Below are 25,016 nucleotides of genomic sequence, written 5' to 3' on the forward strand. Positions count from 1 at the left end.
ATGAGAAGGTCCTTAAGCACACAGGTCATCAGTACAAGTACACCATGTAAGCACTGTGTCTCCGTCTCCTTTAGACTACACTTAACCGTCACCTTTAGACTAAACTTAACCGTCTCCTTTAGTGACTAAACTTAACCGTCTCCTTTAGTGACTGAACTTAACCGTCTCCTTTAGTGTCTAAACTTAACCGTCTCCTTTAGAGACTAAACTTAACCGTCTCCTTTAGTGACTAAACTTAACCGTCTCCTTTAGAGACTAAACTTAACCGTCTCCTTTAGTGACTAAACTTAACCGTCACCTTTTGTCGTCTAAACTTAACCGTCTCCTTTAGAGACTAAACTTAACCGTCACCTTTAGAGACTAAACTTAACCGTCTCCTTTAGAGACTAAACTTAACCGTCTCCTTTAGAGACTAAACTTAACCCTCACCTTTAGAGACTAAACTTAACCGTCTCCTTTAGAGACTAAACTTAACCGTCTCCTTTAGTGACTAAACTTATCCGTCTCCTTTAGAGACTAAACTTAACCGTCACCTTTAGAGACTAAACTTAACCGTCTCCTTTAGAGACTAAACTTAACCGTCTCCTTTAGAGACTAAACTTAACCGTCTCCTTTAGAGACTAAACTTAACCGTCTCCTTTAGAGACTAAACTTAACCCTCACCTTTAGAGACTAAACTTAACCGTCTCCTTTAGAGACTAAACTTAACCGTCTCCTTTAGTGACTAAACTTATCCGTCTCCTTTAGAGACTAAACTTAACCGTCACCTTTAGAGACTAAACTTAACCGTCTCCTTTAGAGACTAAACTTAACCGTCTCCTTTAGAGACTAAACTTAACCGTCACCTTTAGAGACTAAACTTAACCGTCTCCTTTAGTGACTAAACTTAACCGTCTCCTTTAGTGACAAAACTTAACCGTCTCCTTTAGTCGTCTTAACTTAACCGTCTCCTTTAGTCGTCTAAACTTAACCGTCTCCTTTAGTGACTAAACTTAACCGTCACCTTTTGTCGTCTAAACTTAACCGTCTCCTTTAGAGACTAAACTTAACCGTCACCTTTAGAGACTAAACTTAACCGTCACCTTTAGAGACTAAACTTAACCGTCTCCTTTAGAGACTAAACTTAACCGTCACCTTTAGAGACTAAACTTAACCGTCTCCTTTAGAGACTAAACTTAACCGTCACCTTTAGAGACTAAACTTAACCGTCTCCTTTAGAGACTAAACTTAACCGTCACAGTGACGTAGTTGGTGTTTCACGGGTGTTCATCATTATGTCATTCATCCCGACCCGTTGAGAAAACGTTGGGGGGGTTAAACGAAGTGTTTTAACCTCTAGTTTTGGTGACGTTGCCGTGCCAACATGGCGCTCTCACAAACGGGTTGCTGTCCTTCATGCAAACGTTCTGTCTTGACCGTCCTGCTCAAACTGTTACAGAGCAAACTAACCAGACAGAGACTCAGCCGCTCGGACAGCTAACTTGTCCGCCATCAGAGAGGAAGCCAACCAATCAGTCAGTCGGCCATGACGTCTCCCGGGCAGCGAGGCGGCGAGGCGGCCAGTAAAGCCAGCGAGCCAATATGGCAGCCAGTCAACCAGAACGCCATCCAGTCGCTCGGTCAGTCAGTTGTGGCAACAGCATTGTGAGATTATCTGGAGCATGTGATGTATGTTTTTACACCTCGCTCTCTCTCTCTCCCTCTCCGTCTGTGCTTCGCTCCCTCGCTCGACCATCCACCCCCCCCCCCCCCCCGCGTGATCGCTTCTCCACCTGAGTGCCTCTCCATCTCCATCTGCCTCCTTCAGTCTGACTCACTCGTTCACCTTCTCCTCTGAGAGCGTGTGACTGTAAACGTCTGGACTCTTCAGTGTCTTACTCCACATCGGCGCGTGACGCCGTTTCATTGATCTGCTGATTCATTCACCAGGAGGTGTTACAACCGAGCTGCAGCGGCGGCGTTTTTAAAGGAGACGTCCACTGAACGTCTCCTCGCACGAGTGCAGTGCGTGCATCACTAAAAACACACCAGCGAGCGCATTTGTTTTGAATGAATCCCACACACACTGTTCTGCTGCCACACACACACACACACACACACACACACACACACTCACTACAGCACCAAAGTGGATTCATCCGCCACTAAAAATAGTTCCAACCAAATGCACCATTTCCTCCCGCTTTTGTTTAAAAAAACGACCACAGATGTTTGAAGAAATGGCAGAATTAAACGATGGGCGCCCTCCCACTGTGCGTCCGTCCCGTGCCCCGTGCTTTAGGGTCCTTGTCCCCCCCTCCAGGCCCGTTTGTACTCACACTACCTGGGCCTCGGAGAATGCTTCTTGCTGCCTATACGTCATCACGCCGTAACACGTCACACGCATTGATGACGTCATGGCGATGCGTGGCTTTGTTTCCAGATCTTTCCGTAGACCTCGGAGTTTTTGTGCGTCTTGTCGACTGTTTTTGAATCTTTTCATCGACCCAAATCTGCCTCGTGCTCGCACACGTGCGCACGCTCGTGCTCGTGCATGTGCAAACGTGCTTTACTAAAGCCCACCTCTCCCAAACGGGCCGTGGACGGCAAGCTGGCCGCAGTTATGCGCGGAGCGGTTGCACTCACACTGGTCAAACGCACTAGGCTTTACCTGAATAACCTGTTTTGGCCCGGTGCAGAAGGACAGTGTGTGAGTGCGCCCTATAACTATATATACCGTATTTTCTGCATTATAAGGAGCACCTTCAATGAATGTCTTATTCTGAAACTTTTTTCATATATAAGGCGAACCACATTATAAGGGGCATAGAACAGACGCTACAGTGGAGGCTGGGGTTACGTTCTGCATCCATTAGATGGAGCTGCGCTAAAGGGAACGTCAACAAAACAGTCAGGGGAGGTCGTCTGGTTGCTTCCTCCACTGACCAGTGTGAGTGCAACCATACCACGCCTAGCTGCGGCACGCTTGCCGTCCACGGCCCGTTTGGGAGAGGTGGGCTTTAGTAAAGCACTTTGCACGTGTACGAGCACGAGCGTGCGCACGTGTACGAGCACGAGGCCTACGGCGGTTCTGAGGTCATTTCCTGTGCGCCTGTTGTGACGTAGAAAAAAGAAGGAGGGACCATGCGCGGACATTTAAAACAATGGCGGCGAAAGGTTCACGTTGGTGTGATGCGGAGGTGGAGTGTTTACTGCAGATTTGGTCGATGAAAAGATTCAAAAACAGTCGACAAGACGCACAAAAACTCCGAGGTCTACGGAAAGATCTGGAAACAAAGCCACGCATCGCCATGACGTCATCAATGCGTGTGACGTGTTACGGCGTGATGACGTATAGGCAGCAAGAAGCATTCTCCGAGGCCCAGGTAGTGTGAGTACAAACGGGCCTGGAGGGGGGGACAAGGACCCTAAAGCACGGGGCACGGGACGGAGGCACAGTGGGAGGGCGCCCTTAGTGACTAAACTTAACCTTCTCCTTTAGAGACTAAACTTAACCGTTATGGTCACCTACCAGTGTCATATATCGTAAGATACCGTATGAACCCTCTGATAAGAATATGCTGAGTCAGGACATCTCAAGTTTAGTTCTCTCAACTTCATGTGCAGCTTTAAATCAAAGTACTTTTTGGTCATTTCTTAATTTGAGTTTCTGGCATTTGAACACGACACTTAGCACGTCTGGGCTGTGTGAGACTGTCGGATGTCTGGACAATGACCCGTTCAGGGGCCGCGTTCATCTGTGCTTTCTAAACGCCAGCTGATGAAAGTTAAGCAGCAAAAACTCCTTTAACAGAATTAACACGCAGCTTTTGGGAACCCAGAACTTTTTATTGCTGCTGTCGGGTGTTTGCATCTGTGCGTGTGTGTGTGTGTGTGTGTCATCAAACCACATAGGGTGTGAATTTTGGAAGTGTGACTGATTAGGAAACATCATAATTGCGTTGCATTTCCCGCTGAGATCCTCTATTTTGTTACACTTCATTCCCCATTCAAGGCACAGTCTAGACCAGACTAATTGAGTGTCTGTGGTGTTGATTCAGACTATTAACCATCTGCGCCTTTTCCCTCTCTCTGCCCCTCTTCTCATCCCTCTTTCCTTTCCCCTCCACCTCCTCTACTCTCTCTCTTCTGCAGGAGTTTGGAGGACTAGTAGGATGCTGAGTATCGTTCCTCCTCACCACTGTTCTCCACCCTGCTCTCCATGACCTGAGAGCGTCACCACAGCGGGAGGAACGAAACACCAGAAAGAGAGAGGAAGAGGAGGGCAGAAGGCCAGGGAAGGAAGGAAGGAACACACTTTTTGTTTTGTTTAATTTGTTTCCGAAATGGCGGCGACAGAGGCCAGCGCGGCGCCGGTGGTCCAGGAAGACGGGAAAACCCCCGAGAGCAAGCCGACGGAGGCCGAGCAGCCGGCTAACAATGCCAACGCAAACTCAGAGACTGTCAACAGCGAGGTTGTGGAGAAAGATGGCACCGCTGCCAACAGCCAGGTTGTCGATAACAAAGAGACTGTGAATAACGACACAGCCGCAGCGGCAGGAGCCGAGGAAGGAGAAGCCGCAGCGAGCGAGGAGGCCGCACCCCCTCAGAGCTCAGAAAACGCCTCCTCCGCTGAGCACAAGACCTCGTTCCTGGACTCGTTCCTCAACAAGAGCGGCCTGGGGAAGGTAATGGGAGGGAGGAAGAAGAAAGAGCAGAGCACGGCTGCCGGAGGAGAGGAGAATGCAGCTGAAGGAGGCGAGAAAGACGGAGAGAAAGGGGATGAGGAGGCCGCAGCCGCAGCACCAGCTGAGGGAGGAGCAGAGGGAGATGCGGAAGGAGATGCAGCGATAGAGAAAGCTCCAGAAAATGGAGAGAAGGAGGAGGAGAAGAAAGACAAGGGCAAACCGGCGGAGGCTAAATCCACAGTTCGAGATCTGATCCGGAAGCCGGTGGCGAGGATCTTTTCCCATCGCAGCACCGAGAAGAAAGATGGCGAGAAACAACTAAAGGTTCGATCCAAGTCCCTGGACCGGCTGCAAGATCCTGAAGCACTTAACACCACGGCAGACTCCAACGTAGAGGAAGGAGGAGCAGCAGCAGCAGCAGAGGGAGCAGAGGCAGGAGCAGAGGGAGGTGCAGAGGGAGAACAGAAAGCCTCGTCCTCCTCGGCTACCACCAAGCACATGAAGCGCTGGCACTCCTTCAAGAAGCTCATGGCTCAGAAGGCGCACAAGAAGAGCGGAGGAGGAGGAGGAGAGGATGTAAAGGAGGAGGAAGGAGAAGGAGGCGGAGACTCCTCCACACTGGACTCCAAGGAGTCGGGGCAGAAGAGGTGGAAGCTGAAACGCTCTTGGACCTTCCAGGGCCTGAAGAGGGATACATCCATGGTCGGCATCAGCGGCAAGGCCAAGGGCTCTGACAAAGACTCTGCTGACAACGCAAAGCCAGAGGAGGCGGCCGAGGCGGGAGAAGCTGAGGGAGGAGAGGAGGCTAAGACAGAGGGAGGAGCAGAGGAGGCCAAGGCTGAGGGAGGGGAGGAGAAGGAGAAGGCTGAGGGTGGAGAGGAGGAGAAGACAGCAACAGCAGGGGGTGGGACGGTGACGCAACACGCCAACGAGATCTGGACCTCCTTCAAGAAGCGCGTCATCCCCAAGTCCAAACGCGCCAACACAGAGTGTGCCCCCAGCGGGGAGGACGATGCAGCTGCCACCACAGGTGAGATGACACTCAAACATTATAACCCCTAACGAAAAAGCATCATCGGGTCGAGAGAATTATCAATATTTCCCAAAACCGAGTACTTTCCGACATCATTAGTCCAACCAACACCTAACTACCATGTGCATTCGGCACCTGCGTGAGAGGAAGTAACTCTTCATCTCATCTCACCTTCATCCGCTTATCCAGGGTCAGATCTCGGGGGCAGTAGCTTTAGCAGGGGACCCCAAACTTCCCTTTCTCGGGCCACATTAACCAGCTCTAACTGGGGGATCCTGAGGCGTTCCCAGGCCAGTGTGGAGATCTAATCTCTCCACCTGGTCCTTGGTCTTCCCAGAGGCCTCCTCCCAGCTGGACGTGCCTGGGACACCTCCCTAGGGAGGGGCCCAGGGTTCATCCTTACCAGATGATCCTGAACCACCTCAACTGGCTCCTTTCAACACAAAGGAGCAGCGGCTCTACTCCGAGTTCCTCACGGATGCTGAACTTCTCCCCCTCTCTCTAAGGGAGACTCCAGCCCCCCTCCTGAGGAAACACATTTCGGCCGCTTGTACCCGCGACCTGGTTCTTTGGGTCCTGACCCAGCTTTCAGGACCACAGGTGAGGGTAGGAACGAAGATTGACCGGTAGATCCAGAGCTTTGCCTTCATCAGCTCTCTTTTCGTCACAACGCTGCGGTAGAGCGACTGCAGCACCGCCCCCGCTGCTCCGCTGCTCTTCATACCAGTTCGCTCAAAACGCTAGTTAGCAACACAACCCGATGTTGTACGAGAGAACACTAACACTTTCTTTATCTACTCTTGAACTGATTCTGCTTAAACTGAACTGCAGATCAGAGTTATTTCTCTGGCCAGAACGCTGCTGACAAGTGCCAAATATGCAGGGCATACCGCAAAACTAGGGCAACTGACGCTCACCGACGGCCAAACTCAACTGTCGGCCTGATGTGTCAGAGCCTGTACAGCTTGTTCGTCCCCACGTTAGGAACGAAAAGGTACTTTGGTATCCCTCAATCCCAGCTTCTATCCCTGCAGAGCTCATAAGAAGCCGCAGAAGAAACCCCATCCGTATGTAGTCCAGAGTCTAAACCAGCAAGCGTTTTGTTCGGTGTCAGAGTTCAACGCGGACACCATTAAAACACTCACACGCTGACAGCATGTTCACACTCATTTTGTGTCTGTCCCTGTCCAGGGAGAGCAGGCAGCAGGAGTTAGTGGCTTGCTCACTCTAAGGTGAGTCGAGTGATTGAACATTCTCCCAAATAAAATATTCAACATCTGATGGGAAATTCAAGTCATACCGTGGCCTCAGTCAACAGTGAAGACTAAATTTAGCCCACTCTCTCCTCTCTGGCCACAAAAAGGAAAATGGTACTAAAATCCTGGGCTCATTGTATTTTGTTTTTTACTGATTTCAAAGACGCTTCAACCTTCTTCTTCCCTGCAGGTGAGGATGGAGCAGCAGCAGCAGAGGAGGGCAAGTCCGCCAAGGCCAAGCGCTCACATTTTGGCCGTGCAGTTTCCCTGAAGAACTTCATTCTGCGAAAAGGCAAGTCCACCAGTGTGGATACGGGCGAGGGCGCCAAGGAGGAGGAGGATGAGGCCACAGAGGGAGGAGAAGCAACGGAGGAAGGAGCTGCCGACGGTGAAGTTGCCGCAGCGGCCGAGGAGACCAATGACAAAGATGCAGTGGAGGCCGACAAGACGCCGGCATCGGAGACTGAAGAGGCAGCGGTGGTGAAGGAGGCAGAGGCTGAGAAGACGCCGGCTGAAGCTCCGGTGACCAACGGGGAGAACGGCTGCTCAAACGGCACGGGAGAGGAGAACGCCACACACAATCACGAGGAGGAGGAGGAGAAGACGACGGGCGGCAGCCCCGTGAAGAAGAGCAAGGAAACAGGCGGCGCGAAAGAGGAGGCCAACGCCAAGATCATCAACGCCACGGCGGCTGTGAACAGCGGTGAGTTAGAGCACGCCGACCGGGACTCTGATGAGCCACAAGGCAGCAGCAAAGAAGGAGATACTAACAACAGACAACAACAACAAGTACCAGCACTGACAAACGATAGCAGTATACAAACCAGCAGTCAAGAACTGGAGCTAGTGTTAGCCGTTAGCAGGGAGGAGGAGGTGGAGGATGAGGGGGAGGGAGGGGAGGCAGAGTCTCCAGAAAATGGAGATTGTCATGATGGTGACCAGGAAGAGAGAGAGGAGGAGGAGGAGGAGGAGGAGGAAGAGGAGATGAGGAAGCAGGATCTCCGAGAGGCAGCGGTGGCCATCGTTCAGAACGTGATGTCAGCAGCAACTGACCAATTAGAGAGGGAACTGTGCGTCGGTAACGATCTGAACGGGTGTTACGACCTTGACATTTGATACTAAGAACACACACACACACACACACACGAACTCACTCACGTTTATGCACACGTAAACATATGTAAGTTAACACTGGCATGAGATACACTTAAATGTGCCACATGTAAAGTTACAGGACATGCAAACACACCACATGTCTGTGTGTAGAGTGTTAGCTTAGCACAAAGACCGGAAGACCTGGCTCTGACCAAAGTTCCAACACCTGAGCAGTTTTTGGACAATGTCCGACAAATCAGGTGCAGACATTGTCTGAGTTGCCCTTTCACACTGCAGGAGATTGTATCAGACGCGTTCTTGTTATTGGAAATACTCTGTTTCCCCGTGTAGAGCCTGCAGGAAAGACAACATGGTGTTTATTACATAGCGGCGACGAAGCCAGTTCTTGAAATTCTCTTGCTGTTCCTTGAATTGGTCTGATGTTTCCGGCGTCGACCCTTACCGACAGAGGCTTTAACTTCCAGATCGGCAATCTTTATGTCACAGTGGTGAGGCAAAGCAAATGCACTACCGCCCCTGCTTCTCCGATTCTCCAGTCAGTCACATGCTCCATTGTCCGCTCACTTGCGAACAAGACAACGTAAGATGTCTTATGAAATATGACCTTTTATTTACCAGTAGGTGACGTAACCATTAAGATTAGACAACAAAAAGTGTCTTAGGGCGCACTCCCACTGTCCATCCGTACCGTGCCCCAGCACGTGACACGGCTAAAGTCTAGTTCCTTTGACCAGTGTGAGTGCAACCGTACCGTGCTTAGGAGCGCGTATGTGCAAGAGGCCTACGGCGGCTCTGAGGTCATTTCCCGTGCGCCTGTTGGGACGTAGAAAAAAGAAGGAGGGACCATGCACGGACATTTCAAACAATGGCGGTGAAAGGTTCACGTTGGTGTGATGCGGAGGTGGAGTGTTTACTGCAGATTTGGTCGATGAAAAGATTCAAAAACAGTCGACAAGACGCACAAAAACTCAGAGGTCTACGGAAAGATCTGGAAACAAAGCCACGCATCGCCATGACGTCATCAATGCGTGTGACGTGTAACGGCGTGATGACGTATAGGCAGCAAGAAGCATTCTCCGAGGCCCAGGTAGTGTGAGTACAAACGGGCCTGGAGGGGGGGACAAGTACCCTAAAGCACGGGGCACGGGACGGAGGCACAGTGGGAGGGCGCCCTTAGTCCTTCCAGGAAACAAACACTGGTCCAAGTGAAAGTGTTTTGCTTTCAGTCTTTGTGCTAAATCATGCTAACCACACAACATGTGATTAGAACTAAAAGAACCTATTGCCTAAAATGATGAACTATAAATTTGAAGATGCATAAAGTACAGTACAGTATAGTCTAGTATATAATACATAGGCATGTCAACTGTCCTGGGTGATTGCATGAGACATCGTGATGCTGCAGTTCTTCCTGAATCCCTTTAAAGACATTGTAGTATAGTTGTTATATAAGTATTTGTTCACCTGTTGATAACCAGCAAGTATTCGATTGAAGAGAGAGAGAGAGATGGAAGCATCCTTTTTAATGTATTGACTCAAATTCATGAACAGCCAGAAAACTAAACCGTTACAAGCGAAAGGACTCAGGTGGTGCGTGCGGACTCCCAGGGCAGCTATGGTTGGAGGCTGTTCATGGACTTGAACCGTCACAGTCCGACCCAACTACAGCCTGCATGAAACAGGGCGTTTAGCTGCAACATGTTTGATTCATAGCTTCCATTTGCTCCACTGTGACCCGCAGACATGGATGGATTTAGCAAAGCTTCACTTTCTCGTTCGTACCGTTTTTTTTACACGTTCCCACCTGGGAGCCAAAGCTGCCGGACGCTGAGCTCCAGGAGCTGAGGCGCCTGTGAACCAGAAGGCACTCTGTTGCCTCCTCCATTATTTATCGACCCCGGCCCTCTCTCCATTTGGGGGAAGTGTTTGAGGCTCGGTGTCCGGCAAACGCCTCGCTTTGATCTCACACAGCCCGACAGATGTTTGTGGAGAGCACCGCGGCTCCCGCTGCTGCCGTGCGATTGACTGGAAACCGATTGAAGGTCAAATTCTTTAGCTAACGTTGAACTCTTTTTAACCCCGAGGGTTTGGCTCACGGAGGTTCTCCACGCACCAGCAACTGAGTTTTTACTGAGAATAACATTCAGTACGAGCTGAAAAGCACATCAAATGTCCATAACTATATGAGACGGTGTTAATTACGCTTGCTGGGGTCAAATTTAATGGTTTTAAATGGTGGAAATTCGGTGTTCTCGTTTAATAGACCTGTAAAACTGAGTTAGAGGGGCTGCTTTCATGTCATGTAGCGTCATTTATTTGGGTTTGATGTCCTTAAATAGCAGACTTAGGATGATGAATAGTCATTGTGTCACCAGTCGGACAGTGTTATGTGGAGCGTCATGCGTTTGATACCGACCCAGAGCGTCCTGACAACGGTTGGGATGAGGACGGGTTGATGCAACCCTACTTTTCTCCCACAGTGCATCAGAAACTTTGGATATTTATTGATAAGAAAAGATAATATCCATTTTTGCAGTTATGATTCTCCGCTCTATGCAATCAAAGTCTTCCAGCCAACACTGACAGTCCTTATAGCAACTGTTGCTAAGTTACTACAAGATTTTCACTGTTTAATTGGACGGGTCCTTCTTTCTTTCTCGTCCTCTTCCTTGGCAACGCTGACTCAACCCAGCGACACGATTATAATTGTCTCAGGAAGATTTGTTGCAAGATGAAGTTAGTATGGAAATGCTGATATTTGAACAACAAACGTTCAAACTGAGCGTATGATTTAGTTTTTACAGGGAAGTAAACGCTCAGCATGCGTGTCCCTTAAACTGGTGCGATCACCAACTTGCAAAAAATACACAGAGATCTTATTCACCTGATTTTAACACTATTTTACAATACACACAAATTACAGTGCATTAGTTTATGTAGTTATACGTACAAACAGTGAGTGAGAATGAACTCTAACCATCAAACCCCAACCATCTCGTGAGGCCTTTAGGGATGAGTTACCATCTTGACACGACCGAAGATAGAAATAATGAGTTAGGACAGTAAAGACAGAACTTCATAGAGTTCAAAAGTCAGTTCGAGCTGAACGATAAAGTATGAAATCCACCGTTTTTAAGAAACAGAAAGACTGCGACACCAACTGGAATATACAGGGAAACACACACGTGTGAACACCAGACTGTGAGGACCTCAGTAAGGTATAGAACCGTTTGGGTACATGTGTACAAATCTGAGGACGCGGAAGTTAATAAAACAATATGATCTACCCTTAAATGCAAAACTTTATAAGGTCCAAAAGCCAGTGTGATGACAACAAAGGAGGAAATCTGCTGTCCTTTACAAAGACTATGAAACCAAACTCCATCATGGAGGAAATGCTGAAACACCAGACTGTGCAGAGCTCAGTTAGCTTGTTAGCTTGTGTGACTGGCACAAGTCTGCGGACACAGAAGTTAATATCGGAGTACAATCGCCCCTTAAGTGCAGGCTGCTAATACAAGAGTTAAAGCCACCGCAACAGCTTCACTGCAGACCCTTGACCTCCCGTGTTTGAGCCTCCCTCCGGCACATAGGCAGCTGGCCGCTAGCGCTAACTAGCCGTAGCTTAGGTAGTTAGCTCTGTGTTTGCTGTGGAAGAGAAAAGCTGGTTTAGCAGACATCCATAGAGTTGAGTCCATCAACGGATTAGTGGGCAAAATCAAAGTGTCACGGAGCCTCTTCAACAAGCCAGATTAACTAGCCTTCTCTCTCTCTCTCTCTCTCTCTCTCTCTCTCTCTCTCTCTGCGGGGAACACAAACAGAAAGACAGATGACACACCAGCGGATGGTCAGGGTATTTGATTTCAGGGTAAAACCATCTGTGAGCACAACAGAAGAGCAGGTAGAGGACAAAGAAGGGGAGACAGGCAGGCAGAAAGACGTCCTGTTATGCTGATGATCCTGTGATTTACGTCTTTGTCCGTGAAACTGTTGTTGTTTGCTTTGTTTACATCCTGTAAACTAACCCAGCACTCGACACCAACCACCAAACACACACATAACCCTTTTTTATATGACTGTTTATTATTATTATTATTATTATTATTATTATTATTATTATTATTCTTTTTCCAAGACCTATTTTTTAATACATTTGTTCAATCTCTTCTGTTATCATTTACCAGACAAAAAGGCGGGAAACGTGTGAGGCCACACAAAGAGGATTAAAACTGCCCGGGATTCGCTGAGCAAGGAGCTCTGAGCCCCTCCCCGACCCTAACTCCGCCTCCTCCCTTCCTCCCTTCCTCGTCCTCCTCCTCCTCCTCCTCTCCTCCGTCATCCCTCCTCCCTCGTAAACGGAGTAATCACGTGTTAGCAGAACACCACGGTGAGAAAGAGAGAGAGAGATGGAGAGAATGAGAAAGATGCAATTCATGTAGATGAGAAAAATAATAATTCCTCAGAAAGCAATAATTCAAGCCCCTCCTCCTTCACCCCCTCCATGCATCCGTCCATCCATCCATCCGTCCATCCCCCTTTCATCCGACACATGCATACAAACATCAACAAGTGTGTGTTTTTTATCGTTTCTTTGCTCGTCTGTGAGATTTTATATTGTCAATATTGAAAATCGAGACATTCCACCTTCCCCGTCTTTACCCTGCACCCCCAAAACCACCTCCCCGCCCCGCCCCTGTTCCCGCCACGCCCCCTGTTCCCGCTCCCTCCTCGTCAAGCTACGTAACCGCTCCCCCGTCTCCGCCGACGCCTGCCCACGATCGGTGGCGGTGGATTTAAACAACAACAAAAAAAGGAAAAAAAAAAAGACTGGTAGTTTTATATAATGACGGCCATTTTGGTTTGTAGTCCCTTCCCAACCCCAACTCCCCGAACCCCGAACCCACCTCCGCCCTCCTGACCCCGTAGATCTTTGACAGAACAGCAGGACCACGTTGCTCCGGTATATAAACTGCCCCTGAGGACCGACCACTTCCCAACCAACACTGCGATGTCTTCAGCTGTGTGTGTTTAATGTTTTTAGACTGTTATATTGTGTACATGAATTTAAAAAACACCATCAAATATTAAAAAGTCCAATTTTTTTTGTTTTTTTTTCCTGTTTCGGTTCGAATTTCTCTCTTTTTTTGTTGTTTTATTATTATTATTATTATTTTTTAAAACACATCTCACTGTTACCGCAAGTCTGGCGATATGCTGTAATTAAAAATTAAAAAAAAAAGAATTAAAAAAATGATGATGATGATGATAATGATGTTTTTTGTCGGTCCACGTTTTCACATGTCCGCTAGCAAAGTGTCTGGAAATAAAAAAAATAGTACAATAAAGACTCAAATCTAACAACGAAACTGCGCTGTCATTGTGGGGGTTTTCTATTTTTACCCGGGTGAGTGATTTGAAGTGTTGTGTGGCGGACGCCTGCAGGGCGGGGCCGTTGACGCCGGAGCGCCATTGGACGCTCATTAATCTGTGTATCGATAATCTCATCCTTTTACGTAAGGGGGGCGGAATAATACCAGATTTCTTTGTATTAAAGTAGATCTGTGTGTGTTATCTGGCTGCAGGCTGCAGGCGTCCATATGCCAGCCGCAGTGCCCTCACACCACCGCCGCCGTCACACACACACACACACACACACACACACACACTCACACACTCTTTATGTTTCACACATGCAGATGCAACTGGGGAAGGACGCCGTGATCTCCAGCCTGTTTTAGTTGCACCGTGCTTTAAGGAAGTTTAGGTAAAAAATGTTACAGATTTACGCAGACAGCATGCAGCATAAGGTCAAATGTTCTCACACACACACACACACACACACACACACACACACACACACACACACACACACACACACACACACACACACACACACACTTTGTTCACACATGCAGATTCAACTGTAGAAGGACGCCGTCACCTTCAGCCTGTTTTAGTTGCACCGTGCTTTAAGGAAGTTTAGGGAAAATGTAGACAGCATGCAGCATCAAGGTTCAAATGGGCTGTTCTCACACACACACACACATGCACACACACACACACACACACACACACACACACACACACACACACACACACACTTTGTTTCACACATGCAGATCCAACTGTGGAAGTTGCACCGTGCTTGAAGGAAGTTTAGGGAAAATGTTACAGATGTACGCAGACAGCATGATGCATAAGGTCAAATGTTCACACACACACACACACACACACACACACACACACACACACACACACACCACGCTTTAGGAAGTTAGGAAAATGCAGACAGCATGCAGCATCAAGGGTCGAATGGGCTGTTCTACATGGATCAGGCTCCTGTTCTAATGAAGGGGGATCATAATGTTACACCACACACACACACAAACACACACACACACACACAGACAGACACACACACACACACGCACACACACACAATAGTGACTCTAAGATAATAAACTCGAGTTTGGATGAAATAAAAAAATATTCACTGTTTTATTTAATGGTACGATCGATCACCAGATGTTTTTAGAAGAAGAAGAAGAATTCCTTTATTAGTCCCGCGAATGGGGAAATTCAATTTTCACTATTATTATTAATCATGTTACACACACACACACACACACACGCACACGCACACGCACACGCACACGCACACGCACACGCACACGCACACACACACGCACACGCACACGCACACGCACACGCACACGCACACGCACACACGCACACGCACACGCACACACACACACACACGCACACACACACACACACACACACACGCACACACGCACACACACACACACACGCACACACACACACACACACACACACACACACAAACAGGACCTATATACATGCAGTTAATGGAGAGATGTCAGAGCGAGGGGGCTGCCAGTGACCAGCGGCCCGAGCAGGGGCGCGGGGGTTCGGTGCCTTGCTCAACAGCACCTCTGCAGTGCCCAGGAGATGAACTGGCACCTCTCCAGCCACCAGTCCACGCTCCATTCATGGTCCACACAGGGACTCAAACCAGCAACCCTCCGGTTCCCAGCCCAGTCACCTATGGACTGAGCTACATAAAGTCTTATGTTATTAAATATCTGGAATAAAGACGTGGAAATAAAACGTAATACTTCTAATTCCATACGGACACATTACAGCATTATAACAGAACATGTTTTTTAATTTAATTTTGTTTACATGTCCCATTAACCGACGCTGATTGTCGTCATAATTGCTCTAAGGAAGTAAGATCTTGAATCTATGAACGTCTCCTCGTCCTGACTCCCAAATCCCTACTGTGTCTGCGTCCCTCAGAGGGTCCCCGGGCCACATGTTGAGACCCTCACAGCAGAAGAAATAATAACACATGTCTCGCCGTCTGCAAAGTGCGGCGGCGACGATAATTCCCTACTGTCAGTTGAAATCGGCAGCATACTGTCTTTCTGTCAGGCCAAATCTGTGGGATTATGTTATTACAGCCGTAATGCCGGAGTACACACACACACACACACACGCACACACACACACACACACACACACACACACACACACACACACACACACACACACACACACACACACACACACACACACACACACACACACACACACACACACACACACACACACACACACACACACACACACACACACACACACTGAATCACCCTCAGATGCTTTGTGCTGTAAGGACGTTTTAATTGACAGTGGTGTAATAATGGCGTCGTGTGTTGCCGCGTAAACAAGCGGCACACGGAGGACGCGTCCGGGTGTAACGATGATGGTTACACTCCTCGTTACATTTGGATTTTCTCGGGTCACATTCGAGGTCGAAGACGCTTGAAAGAGGCAGAACAGATGGATTACACGTCTGGATTATAACGTAAAGACAGCAGCTGATGAACACACACCTACTGTACACGCAGCAGGGCCGAGTCAGCAGGCGTTAGACTTTATACTGCGATTAAATCACATTCAACGTCAGCGGGAAATCAGAGGTTCTACGTGTTGGGAGGTGGTTTCTGTCAAACTGAGTCCTGGAGTTGGAGCATTGGACAGTTTTAGGATCTCTGCATTGACTTTGTTCCGTGTCTGCAGGGATGTTCTACCACGAGGGTAAAGAACCTGAGGCCGCGTTCACAAAACCCTCGCTTATTTAGGAGTAACTCTTAAACATAGGCGGCATTTCACTCCTAATTATGGGACTTTTTAAGAACAGTGTAATTCAGAAAGAATTTAACCTCCTAAATCTATAACAACGCTGAAAAATGTTCTACCAAGAGGGTGAAGAAGCAGAACTACGTTGTTACCAAGCGGTCAATTAGCTCAATGCTAACTCATAATGAGAATTACCATTAACGCGCTAATGGAAATTAGCTCACAACTCCTATAGCCTACCTGCTATAACCACCACTCCATTAGATGTTACTGTTGTTAGTGTTTACTGATTTATAATTAAAAAGTCAATTAGCTCAATGCTAGCTCATAATGGGAATTACCATTAACGCGCTAATGCTATAGCTATTCAATTCAATTCAATTCAAAAAACTTTATTTGTCCCCGGGGGGCAATTCAAGGCACACAGAGCAGCAAATCACGACAGTGCAATTATACAAAAAACATTTTAACCTAACACAAGAATAAAGTGTAAAAGAAGAGTAAGTGTCAGGATGTTAGTGTGTTAGTACAGGTAGGATAAGTGTCAGGATGTTAGTGTGTTATTACAGGTTAGATACAGAGAACATCGTCGGCGTGAGATGTAGAAAGACATGTGTGTATCAGATGTAAGCAGACATGTGAACAGGTGTATATGATGTAAACAATGTAAACACGCAGTAGACTGTTGAAACAGGTATAAACAGAACTGTAGTGCAGAAAAGATATAAGTGGACAGTGATCAGATCCAGATGAGGTCAGACATGGTACATGTGTGTAATGAGCAGACGTAAACAGAACTATAGTGCAGTAATAGAGTATAAATATAATATATAACTATAAGCTAAATAATAAAGTGAATAATAAAGTGATGGTGGTGCATGGCAGGAAAACAGCAGTCTAAGTATATGCTAGCTCTGTGTAACAGATGAGTACTGAAAAATAAAGTGACCATAGTGCTGTCATGGATACAATATAAGACCTGATAACACAATAAAGTGGAGCAGTGCATTAATACCATAAATTAACATAACTAACAGAATCAATCAAGTGGACCAGTAAGAACAGAGTAGCAGAATAAGTGTGAACATAATAACAGAATAAATAAGTGGCGTAGTGCAACAGTCCAGTATCATTATAAACAGAGTGAACAGAATAAGTGGAATTGTGAATCAACCAGTAGTTCACAGCTTTGAGGACAGGAGTGGAGGTAGATAGCCAGTTCACATGGGGGGGGGGGGGGTCCAGGGGGTGAAGGTGTCCAGGGAAGGTGTCAGGGGTGGGGAGGGGGGGTGATGGTGATGGTGTCCAGGGAGGATGTCTGGAGAGGGGAGGAGGAGGGGTGAAGGGAGGGGTGTCCGGGGGGGAGAGGGGGGTGCGGTGTCCAGGGAGGGTGTCTGGAGTGGGGGGGGGGGGGTGAAGTGTCCAGGGGAGGGTGTCAGGAGTGGGGAGGGGGATGGTCAGAGGGGTCAGGAGTTGAGGAGCTGGACAGCCCTGGGGATGAAGGTTGCTCTTCTCCTCTGTGTCCTGCAGCAGGGACAGCGAAGACGGCGTCCTGAGGGGAGCCACTCAAACGCTGAGAAGAGAGCGTGAGAGGGGTCCTGCATGATCTGACCAGCTAACCTGAGTGTCTGCTGCTCGTGGATGGTCGACAGAGTTCTAACAGGAAGTCCAATGATCTTAGAACAGACAGTGGCGACGCTCTGCAGGCGGTTTCTGTTCTGGAGGCTTGTGGAGTAGAACCAGCATGTGATGGAGAACGTGATGATGCTCTCGATGAAGGAGTAGTAAAAGGTCAGGAGGATGTTCTTGCTGACTCCAAAGGAATTGAGCTTCCTAAGGAGGTATTTCCGCTGCTGACATTTCCTGAGAATCTCCTCTGTGTTGGAGGAGAATTTCAGCAGGCTGTCGAAGATGGTGCCCAGGTACCTGTACTCCTCAACTGCTTCGACAGGCTTCCCGTGGATCACAGTGTTTGCTGATGCAGCCAGTTCCCTCTGCTTGTTGGAGAAGGTCACCACCATGTCTTTGGTTTTGTTGACATTCAGTTCCAGGCAGGAGCTGTCACACCACTCCACAAACTCCTGAAGAGCTGGTCCGTGGTGCAGAGATGGGCCTGACAGCAGAGACAGGAGGACGGTGTCGTCAGCGTACTTCACCAGGTGACAGTTAGGCTGTGTGGTTCTGCAGTCATCGGTGTAGAGGATGAAGAGCAGAGGTGAGAGCACACAGCCCTGAGGGGAGCCGGTTGAGGTGTGTTGGAGGTCGGAGAAGGTGCTGTTGACCAGGACTCTCTGTGAACGGTTGGTCAGGAAGTCCAGTATCCACAGGATTAGCAGTTGGTCCAGGTGAAAGAGGGCTGAGAGTTTGTCAGCCAGGATGTGGGGCTGCATGGTGTTAAATGCAGAGGAGAAGTCTGCAAACAGGAGTCTGGCTGCGGTGTTGGGGCGCTCCAGGTGTTTGTGAACAGTGTCTATAATGAATGTTTTTGCATCATCGACGCCCCTGCCAGCTCGATAGGCGAATTGGAGCGGGTCCATCTGGGAGTGGGTTTCCCTGATGATGCGTTGTTTTATGATCCTCTCCATGGCCTTCATCACAAGAGAGGTGAGGGCCACCGGCCGGAGGTCATTCAGACATTTAACAGCGCTTTTCTTGGGGATGGGGATAACTGTTGAGTGTTTCCATTGCTGGGGGACTATGCTGCTGTCCATGGATCTTTGGAACAGGGTCTGAAACACGCCCCCTAGCTGCTCAGCACAGTGCTTCAGGACGCGGCCGCTGATGTTGTCTGGGCCAGGTGAGCTGTTCTCCCTTGTCTTCCTGAGGGCTTTCACCACGTCCTCTTCACTGAAGGTGAAGGCTGCTGAGTCACTGGGCTTGAGCTTGGACATCACTTCTTCCAGCTGGGTGGTGTTGTCCTGCTCGAACCTTGTGTAGAAAGAGTTAAGGTCATTGGGGAGAGATGAAGAGCTGCTGCCTGAAACCTGGATGGTTTTTGTGTTGCTGGCAGCAGTGTTCACAGCAGCCATGTTCTTAAGTCCCTGCCAGGCTGAGCGGAGGTTACCCTGCGTGAAGCACTCCTCCACTTTGTTCTTGTACTCCAGCTTGGCAGTTTTTATGGCATGCTTGACCTCTCTGTTGACCTCCTTTTTCTCCGTTTCAGAGCCAGTGAAGAAGACCCTTTTCTTCTTGTTGAGGATCTCCTTGAGCTCTTTGGTGATCCAGGGTTTGTTGTTGGGGTAGATAGTGACCGTTTTGGAGGGGATGATGTTGTCCACACAGAAGGAAATGTACGATGACACAGTGTCCACATGTTCATTAATGTCATCAGAGGGGGCCAGGAGGTTGTCCCAGTCAGTGGATTCGAAGCATCCTTGGAGTGTGATGATGCTTTCGTTGGTCCACTGCTTGATGTTCTTGACAACTTTTTTCACCCTTCTCATGACAGAGATGTAAGCCGGAGCAAGCAGGATGGCATGGTGATCAGCAGAGCCCAGAGGGGGGAGGGCGACAGATCTGTATGCGTCGGGTACTGAACCATAGCACTTGTCCAGTGTCTTCTCCTGGCGTGTGTGGCATGTGATATACTGTTGATAACCTTTTAATGATTTGTCCAGGGAGCAGTGGTTGAAATCACCCAAGATGAATTTGGGAGAGTCCGGTGAAATGTGGTCCAGTTTGTTTAAGGAGTCTGTGATGTGTTCAGTGGCTGTGACTGCGTTGGCTCTGGGGTGGATGTAAACCAGGATGACAAAGAGCTGAGGAAACTCTCTGGGTAGGTAGAAAGGGCGAAGGGAGACAGCCAGAAGCTCAATGTCCGGGGTGCACAGTTTCTCCCTCACGACGATCGTTGAGCACCAGCGTGTGTTTACATACAGACACACGCCGCCGCCATGTTGTTTACCGGTGAGCTCACTGTCTCGATCAAGTCTTAGAGGGGGGCCGAAGCCATCAACGTGCAGGGCATGGTCATCGTCGTTCTTATTTAACCACGTCTCAGTGAAAGCAAGAACCGAGGCAGTCCTGTACTCATGCATGTGGTTAACGTTAGCTTGTAGCTCGTCCGTTTTGTTCCGGAGGGATCTAACATTAGCTAGGACGATAGATGGAAGCGGCCGTTGTTTACAAGTCTCCCGTTTGAGCCTGGCCCTGATTCCGCTCTTTCTCTTCCCCCTTCTGGTTACCTTATTGTTCTTGTGTGTGGACTTGTCATGGCTGGTTGAGTTACTCCGCAGTAATTCCTTCGGTAGCGAGTCTACGGCGAAGGCGTGTAGAGGATGGAGTCCGAGCTGTAGTAGGGTCTCTCTGGAGTACGTGTTCTTCTGGTCGTTGTTTCTGCTCGCCGTCACAACCTCCAGGAGAAACCACACGTGAAGAATGGCCATGAAAAACACGGGTATATCCATGCCGAGCGGAGAATAAGTCCCGGGTGAAAAGGAAAGAAAAACAGGAGAATAACTTCCGCGTTGTCCGGCAGTCACGGGGTTAACAGGAAGGTAAACAAAGAGAGCGTCACGAGGGGACGGGCAGGAAGGAAAAGTCCGCTACGTCTTTGTAACGTAGTTAAAAAGTTGGAAAAACACACTCGGCGTGTGTGGCATGCAGAGGGTAAACTAAAAAGTGACAGTACGTATAAATAAAATAGTAGAAAAAACGTAATAAATGCTAAATAACGCTAAAAGTTGCTCTGTGCTCCGTCCGGTCGACCACACGAGCAGCGACCCGTATAGCTAGCATAACTGCTACAATTGTGAGGCAATTAAGTGTTTATTCTGTTAGATGTTACTTCTCATTTGGATCATTGAAATGTTTACTGATATATAATTTTTTTAAAATACATTAAAAAGTCAATTAGCTCAACGCTAACTCATAATGAGAATAACCATTGACACGCTAATGGAAATGATCTCCTATAGCTAGCATAACTACTACAATTGTGAGGCGAATAATAAGTGTTTAGATCATCAGCGTCATGATTGACCGCACTAATCCATCTTAACAGCTCAGTGGGGTTCATCCTCTGGGGAACATGAATTCAGTCATTACTCAGTAACTGATGCAGTAAATCTGCTCTCTGTTGCGAAGCTCCTTCACACAAAAGACAAAGCGAAAGCAACATTTACTCAGATGGGAACAGATTTTAATGGTTCAAACCTTAAAGATGGATCCAACCCCCCGAAAAAGACCTTTTGAAGACAAACCTCACACCTCCCGAAAGAGAAAACCAAATGTACGTTATCCTTCACGTCCACCGGGGAGCGCTCGTGTCCGGGCAACGGTGGAAACCCAAAAACGTCTGATGAGACAATGCCGTTGCATGTAAACGGCGCAAAGACAAACACGCCACGATTAGCAGAGGACCTCATTAGCATCAAATCTGTCAAAATAGATTGTTTATATATATTTATATATTTACTGTATATAGAAATATAAATACAAACAGGCAATAAAAATAAAAAGCATCTGTGTGCCGCTGCGGTCGATTTGACTCCCGGTGTATTTACAATCAAGGCTTACAAAGCTCATAAAGTCAGGGGTTCAATCACACAAAGGAACGCCGTCTCGTCTCGTCAAGACTCACTTCCACCCGTCCGTCCGTCCGTCCCTCACATGTGCATCTATTTAATCAGCCGCCTCCTCTTCTAAACCCCCGCACCGACAGTAATCTGTGTTATTCACGCTCCTCTTCTGCTTCACTCCATCTTCGACATCTCGAACTTGGTCGTCAACGTTTCCTGCAACAGAAGAAACACACTGGGTGACTTCCTGTTTACGGCAGCTGAGAAACGGATTATTCATTCATTCATTCATCTTCAACTGCTTGGCATCGGGCGTGAGGCGGGGTCCACGCTGGACAGGACGCCAGTCTATCACAGGACACATAGAGACGAACAGAGACAGACAACCATTCACACCTACGGGTGATTTAGAGTCATCAATGAACCGAACACCTGCACGTCTTTGGACTGTGGGAGGAAACCGGAGAACCCGGAGAAAACCCACGCAGACACAGGGACAACATGCAAACTCCACACAGAAGGGCCCCAGCCGGGATTCAAACCAGGAACCCTCTCGCTGTGAGGCGACGATGCTAACCACCACACTGGCCTTTCACAGATATCAGTATCTATCGGTTCTGCGTCTGTTTTCTGATATGAAAACCTCTGTTTGATAGTTGCAGGAAAAATTATTTATGTGTAATTGCTGCCCATAATGTGGTCCCTGTGTTCAAACATAGGGTTCAGCAGGAGTAGCAGGTGTCCCCTAGACAGTTATGTAATGCCTTAACATAAGTGGGGGCTCGTCTGGGATTATGGATTTGTTTTGGTTTGGAACGTTTTGTGAATAATCCTGCTTTGAAACAGACAAAGGGAAATATGATGTCCCTGTGTCCAAGTCTTGGGTTAAGCAGGAGTTGCAGGTGTCCCCTAGACAGTAACATAAGTGGGGGCTCGTCCGGGATTATGGATCTGTTTGTGAATAATCCTTTGTTTGATATTTGCAGGAAAGATGATTTAAGTGTAATTGCTGCCCATCATGTGGTCCCTGTTTTCAAATATAGGGTTGACCGAGAGTTGTAGGTGTGTCCTAGACAGTAAACCATGGCTGTAACATCAGTGGGGGCTCGTCCAGGGTTATGGATCTGTTTTGGTTTGGAACGTTTTGTGAATAATCCTACTTTGAAACAGACGAATGGAAATATGATATCCCTGTGTCCAAGTCTTGGGTTAAACAGGAGTTGCAGGTGTCCCCTAGACAGTTATGTAACGTCTTAACATAAGTGGGGGCTCGTCCGGGATTATGGATCGGTTTTTGTGAATAATCCTTTGTTTGATAGTTGCAGGAAAGATGATTTATGTGTAATTGCTGCCCATCATGTGGTACCTGTGTTCAAATATAGGGTTAAGCGAGAGGTGCAGCTGTCCCCAAGGCAGTAAACTAAGGTTGTAACATCAGTGGGGGCTCGTCCGTGATGATGGATCTGTCTTAGTTTGTAACGTTTTGTGAATAATCCTATGTTTGAAACAGTTTGATAGTTGCAGGAAAGATGATTTATGTGTAATCGCGGCCCATCATTCTGGTCCCTGTGTTCGAATATTGGGTAAAGCGAGAGTTGCGGTCGTCCCCTAGACGATAAACTAAGGTCGTAACATGATGTTAGCCGTCTGCTTCGGTCTCTACTTTATAAATAACTTTGTCTCTTTCCCGTCAACCCTACAACAGAAACACCACGGAGGACGTTCCAGCATGGGAGCACTTAATACCGTCTATGGATTTTAATATCTCTTAATATCTGTGTTCATACGGCAGCTTACATAAGGAGCTGATTCTGCGTAAGAAGCACTTTGTTCGATTGCTGCATCACTTCAAAACGATCTCAGCGCGGAGATCAAAGAGTAAATAATTTAGAAAATGGCTCAAAAGACGTTCAACGCAGATTAAAATACAGAAAAGATGATAAAAAATTAGAGTTATGTTGATTGTCGGGGTAAAAAAGCAACACTTTCTTATATTTTCTGTATTTTTTAAGATGATTAATGGCTGCGACACCCCCCAACACACACACACACACACACACACACACACACACACACACACACACACACACACACACATACACCAGCAGTGTTCTGCTCGCCATGACAACAAAGAGGAGAAACAACAGCATGATGTAACCGTAGCAACAGCCGCCCTCTGTTGTCGTCTGGCGCCCTCTGCTGCTCACAGGCAGAGCTGCAGTAAATCTGTGTTTTACCGTTTTCATGCATGTGTGAAAGTAAACATTTAGTTCTTTTCTTTCCGTTTAAGAAGATTTGCTTCTTTTTAATAAGATAACGCCTCATTTGCATATTTAAACATGAGATTTCATAAAACATGTAACTGAGAAAATATCCGTCTCAGTGTAAGTGATGAAGACGTTTTCTTGTAGTTCAAAGTGAAAGTGCGTAAAAACATAAATGTCTTTGTTTTAAACTGTTTATGATGCAATGTGTGAAGTTTAATGTCGTCTTAGGGCGCCCTCCCACTGTGCCTCCGTCCCGTGCCCTGTGCTTTAGGGTCCTTGTCCCCCCCTCCAGGCCCGTTTGTACTCACACTACCTGGGCCTCGGAGAATGCTTCTTGCTGCCTATACGTCATCACGCCGTAACACGTCACACGCATTGATGACGACATGGCGATGCGTGGCTTTGTTTCCAGATCTTTCCGTAGACCTCAGAGTTTTTGTGCGTCTTGTCGACTGTTTTTGAATCTTTTCATCGACCAAATCTGCAGTAAACACTCCACCTCCGCATCACACCAACGTGAACCTTTCACCGCCATTGTTTGAAATGTCCGCGCATGGTCCCTCCTTCTTTTTTCTACGTCCCAACAGGCGCACAGGAAATGACCTCAGAACCGCCGTAGGCCTCGTGCTCGTACCGTGCGGGCGGCTGTGGCTCAGTGGCTGAGTGGGTCGTCCTCCATTTTGAGAGATCGGAGGTTCCACATGTCGAAGTGTCCTTGGGTAAGACACTGAACCCTGAATAACTCCTCGTGCTACATATAGGGGTGTGAATGTGGCGTGAATGGTTACATTAGATGGTCTGTAGATGTCCACTTCCATCAGTGTGAACGTGACAAACACTGTGAAAGCGCCTTGAGTCGTCGTGCTTTACAAAAGCCCACCTCTCCCAAACGGGCCATGGACGGCAAGTGTGCCGCTCCTAGACGCGGTACAGTTGCACTCACACTGGTCAAAGGAACCAGACTTTAACCGCGGGACGTGTTCGGGCACGGT

The 25,016-nt window shown here is 48.0% G+C and overlaps 2 protein-coding genes across 2 annotated transcripts in view; one reads left to right on the forward strand and one right to left on the reverse strand.

Annotated features, from left to right (window-relative positions):
* Positions 1–13,387, forward strand: part of LOC310947236 (uncharacterized protein) — a 51,038-nt gene extending 37,651 nt beyond the window's left edge. Inside the window, exons 2-4 of the mRNA XM_083914000.1 lie at positions 4,135–5,697; positions 7,147–7,659; positions 12,257–13,387. Of these exons, the coding sequence (XP_083770126.1) occupies positions 4,326–5,697; positions 7,147–7,659; positions 12,257–12,279 (1,908 nt within the window). The 5' untranslated portion in view covers positions 4,135–4,325 and the 3' untranslated portion in view covers positions 12,280–13,387. The remainder of the gene's footprint in view (positions 1–4,134; positions 5,698–7,146; positions 7,660–12,256) is intronic.
* A 7,999-nt stretch (positions 13,388–21,386) lies between these two features.
* LOC310947233 (transmembrane protein 87A) overlaps positions 21,387–25,016 on the reverse strand; it is a 19,583-nt gene continuing 15,953 nt past the window's right edge. Inside the window, exon 21 of the mRNA XM_083913996.1 lies at positions 21,387–21,973. Coding sequence (XP_083770122.1) covers positions 21,932–21,973 — 42 coding nt within the window. The 3' untranslated portion in view covers positions 21,387–21,931. The remainder of the gene's footprint in view (positions 21,974–25,016) is intronic.

The sequence above is a fragment of the Echiichthys vipera genome, assembly GCF_963691815.1.
Source record: "Echiichthys vipera genome assembly, chromosome: 5".
Taxonomy (NCBI): domain Eukaryota; kingdom Metazoa; phylum Chordata; class Actinopteri; order Perciformes; family Trachinidae; genus Echiichthys; species Echiichthys vipera.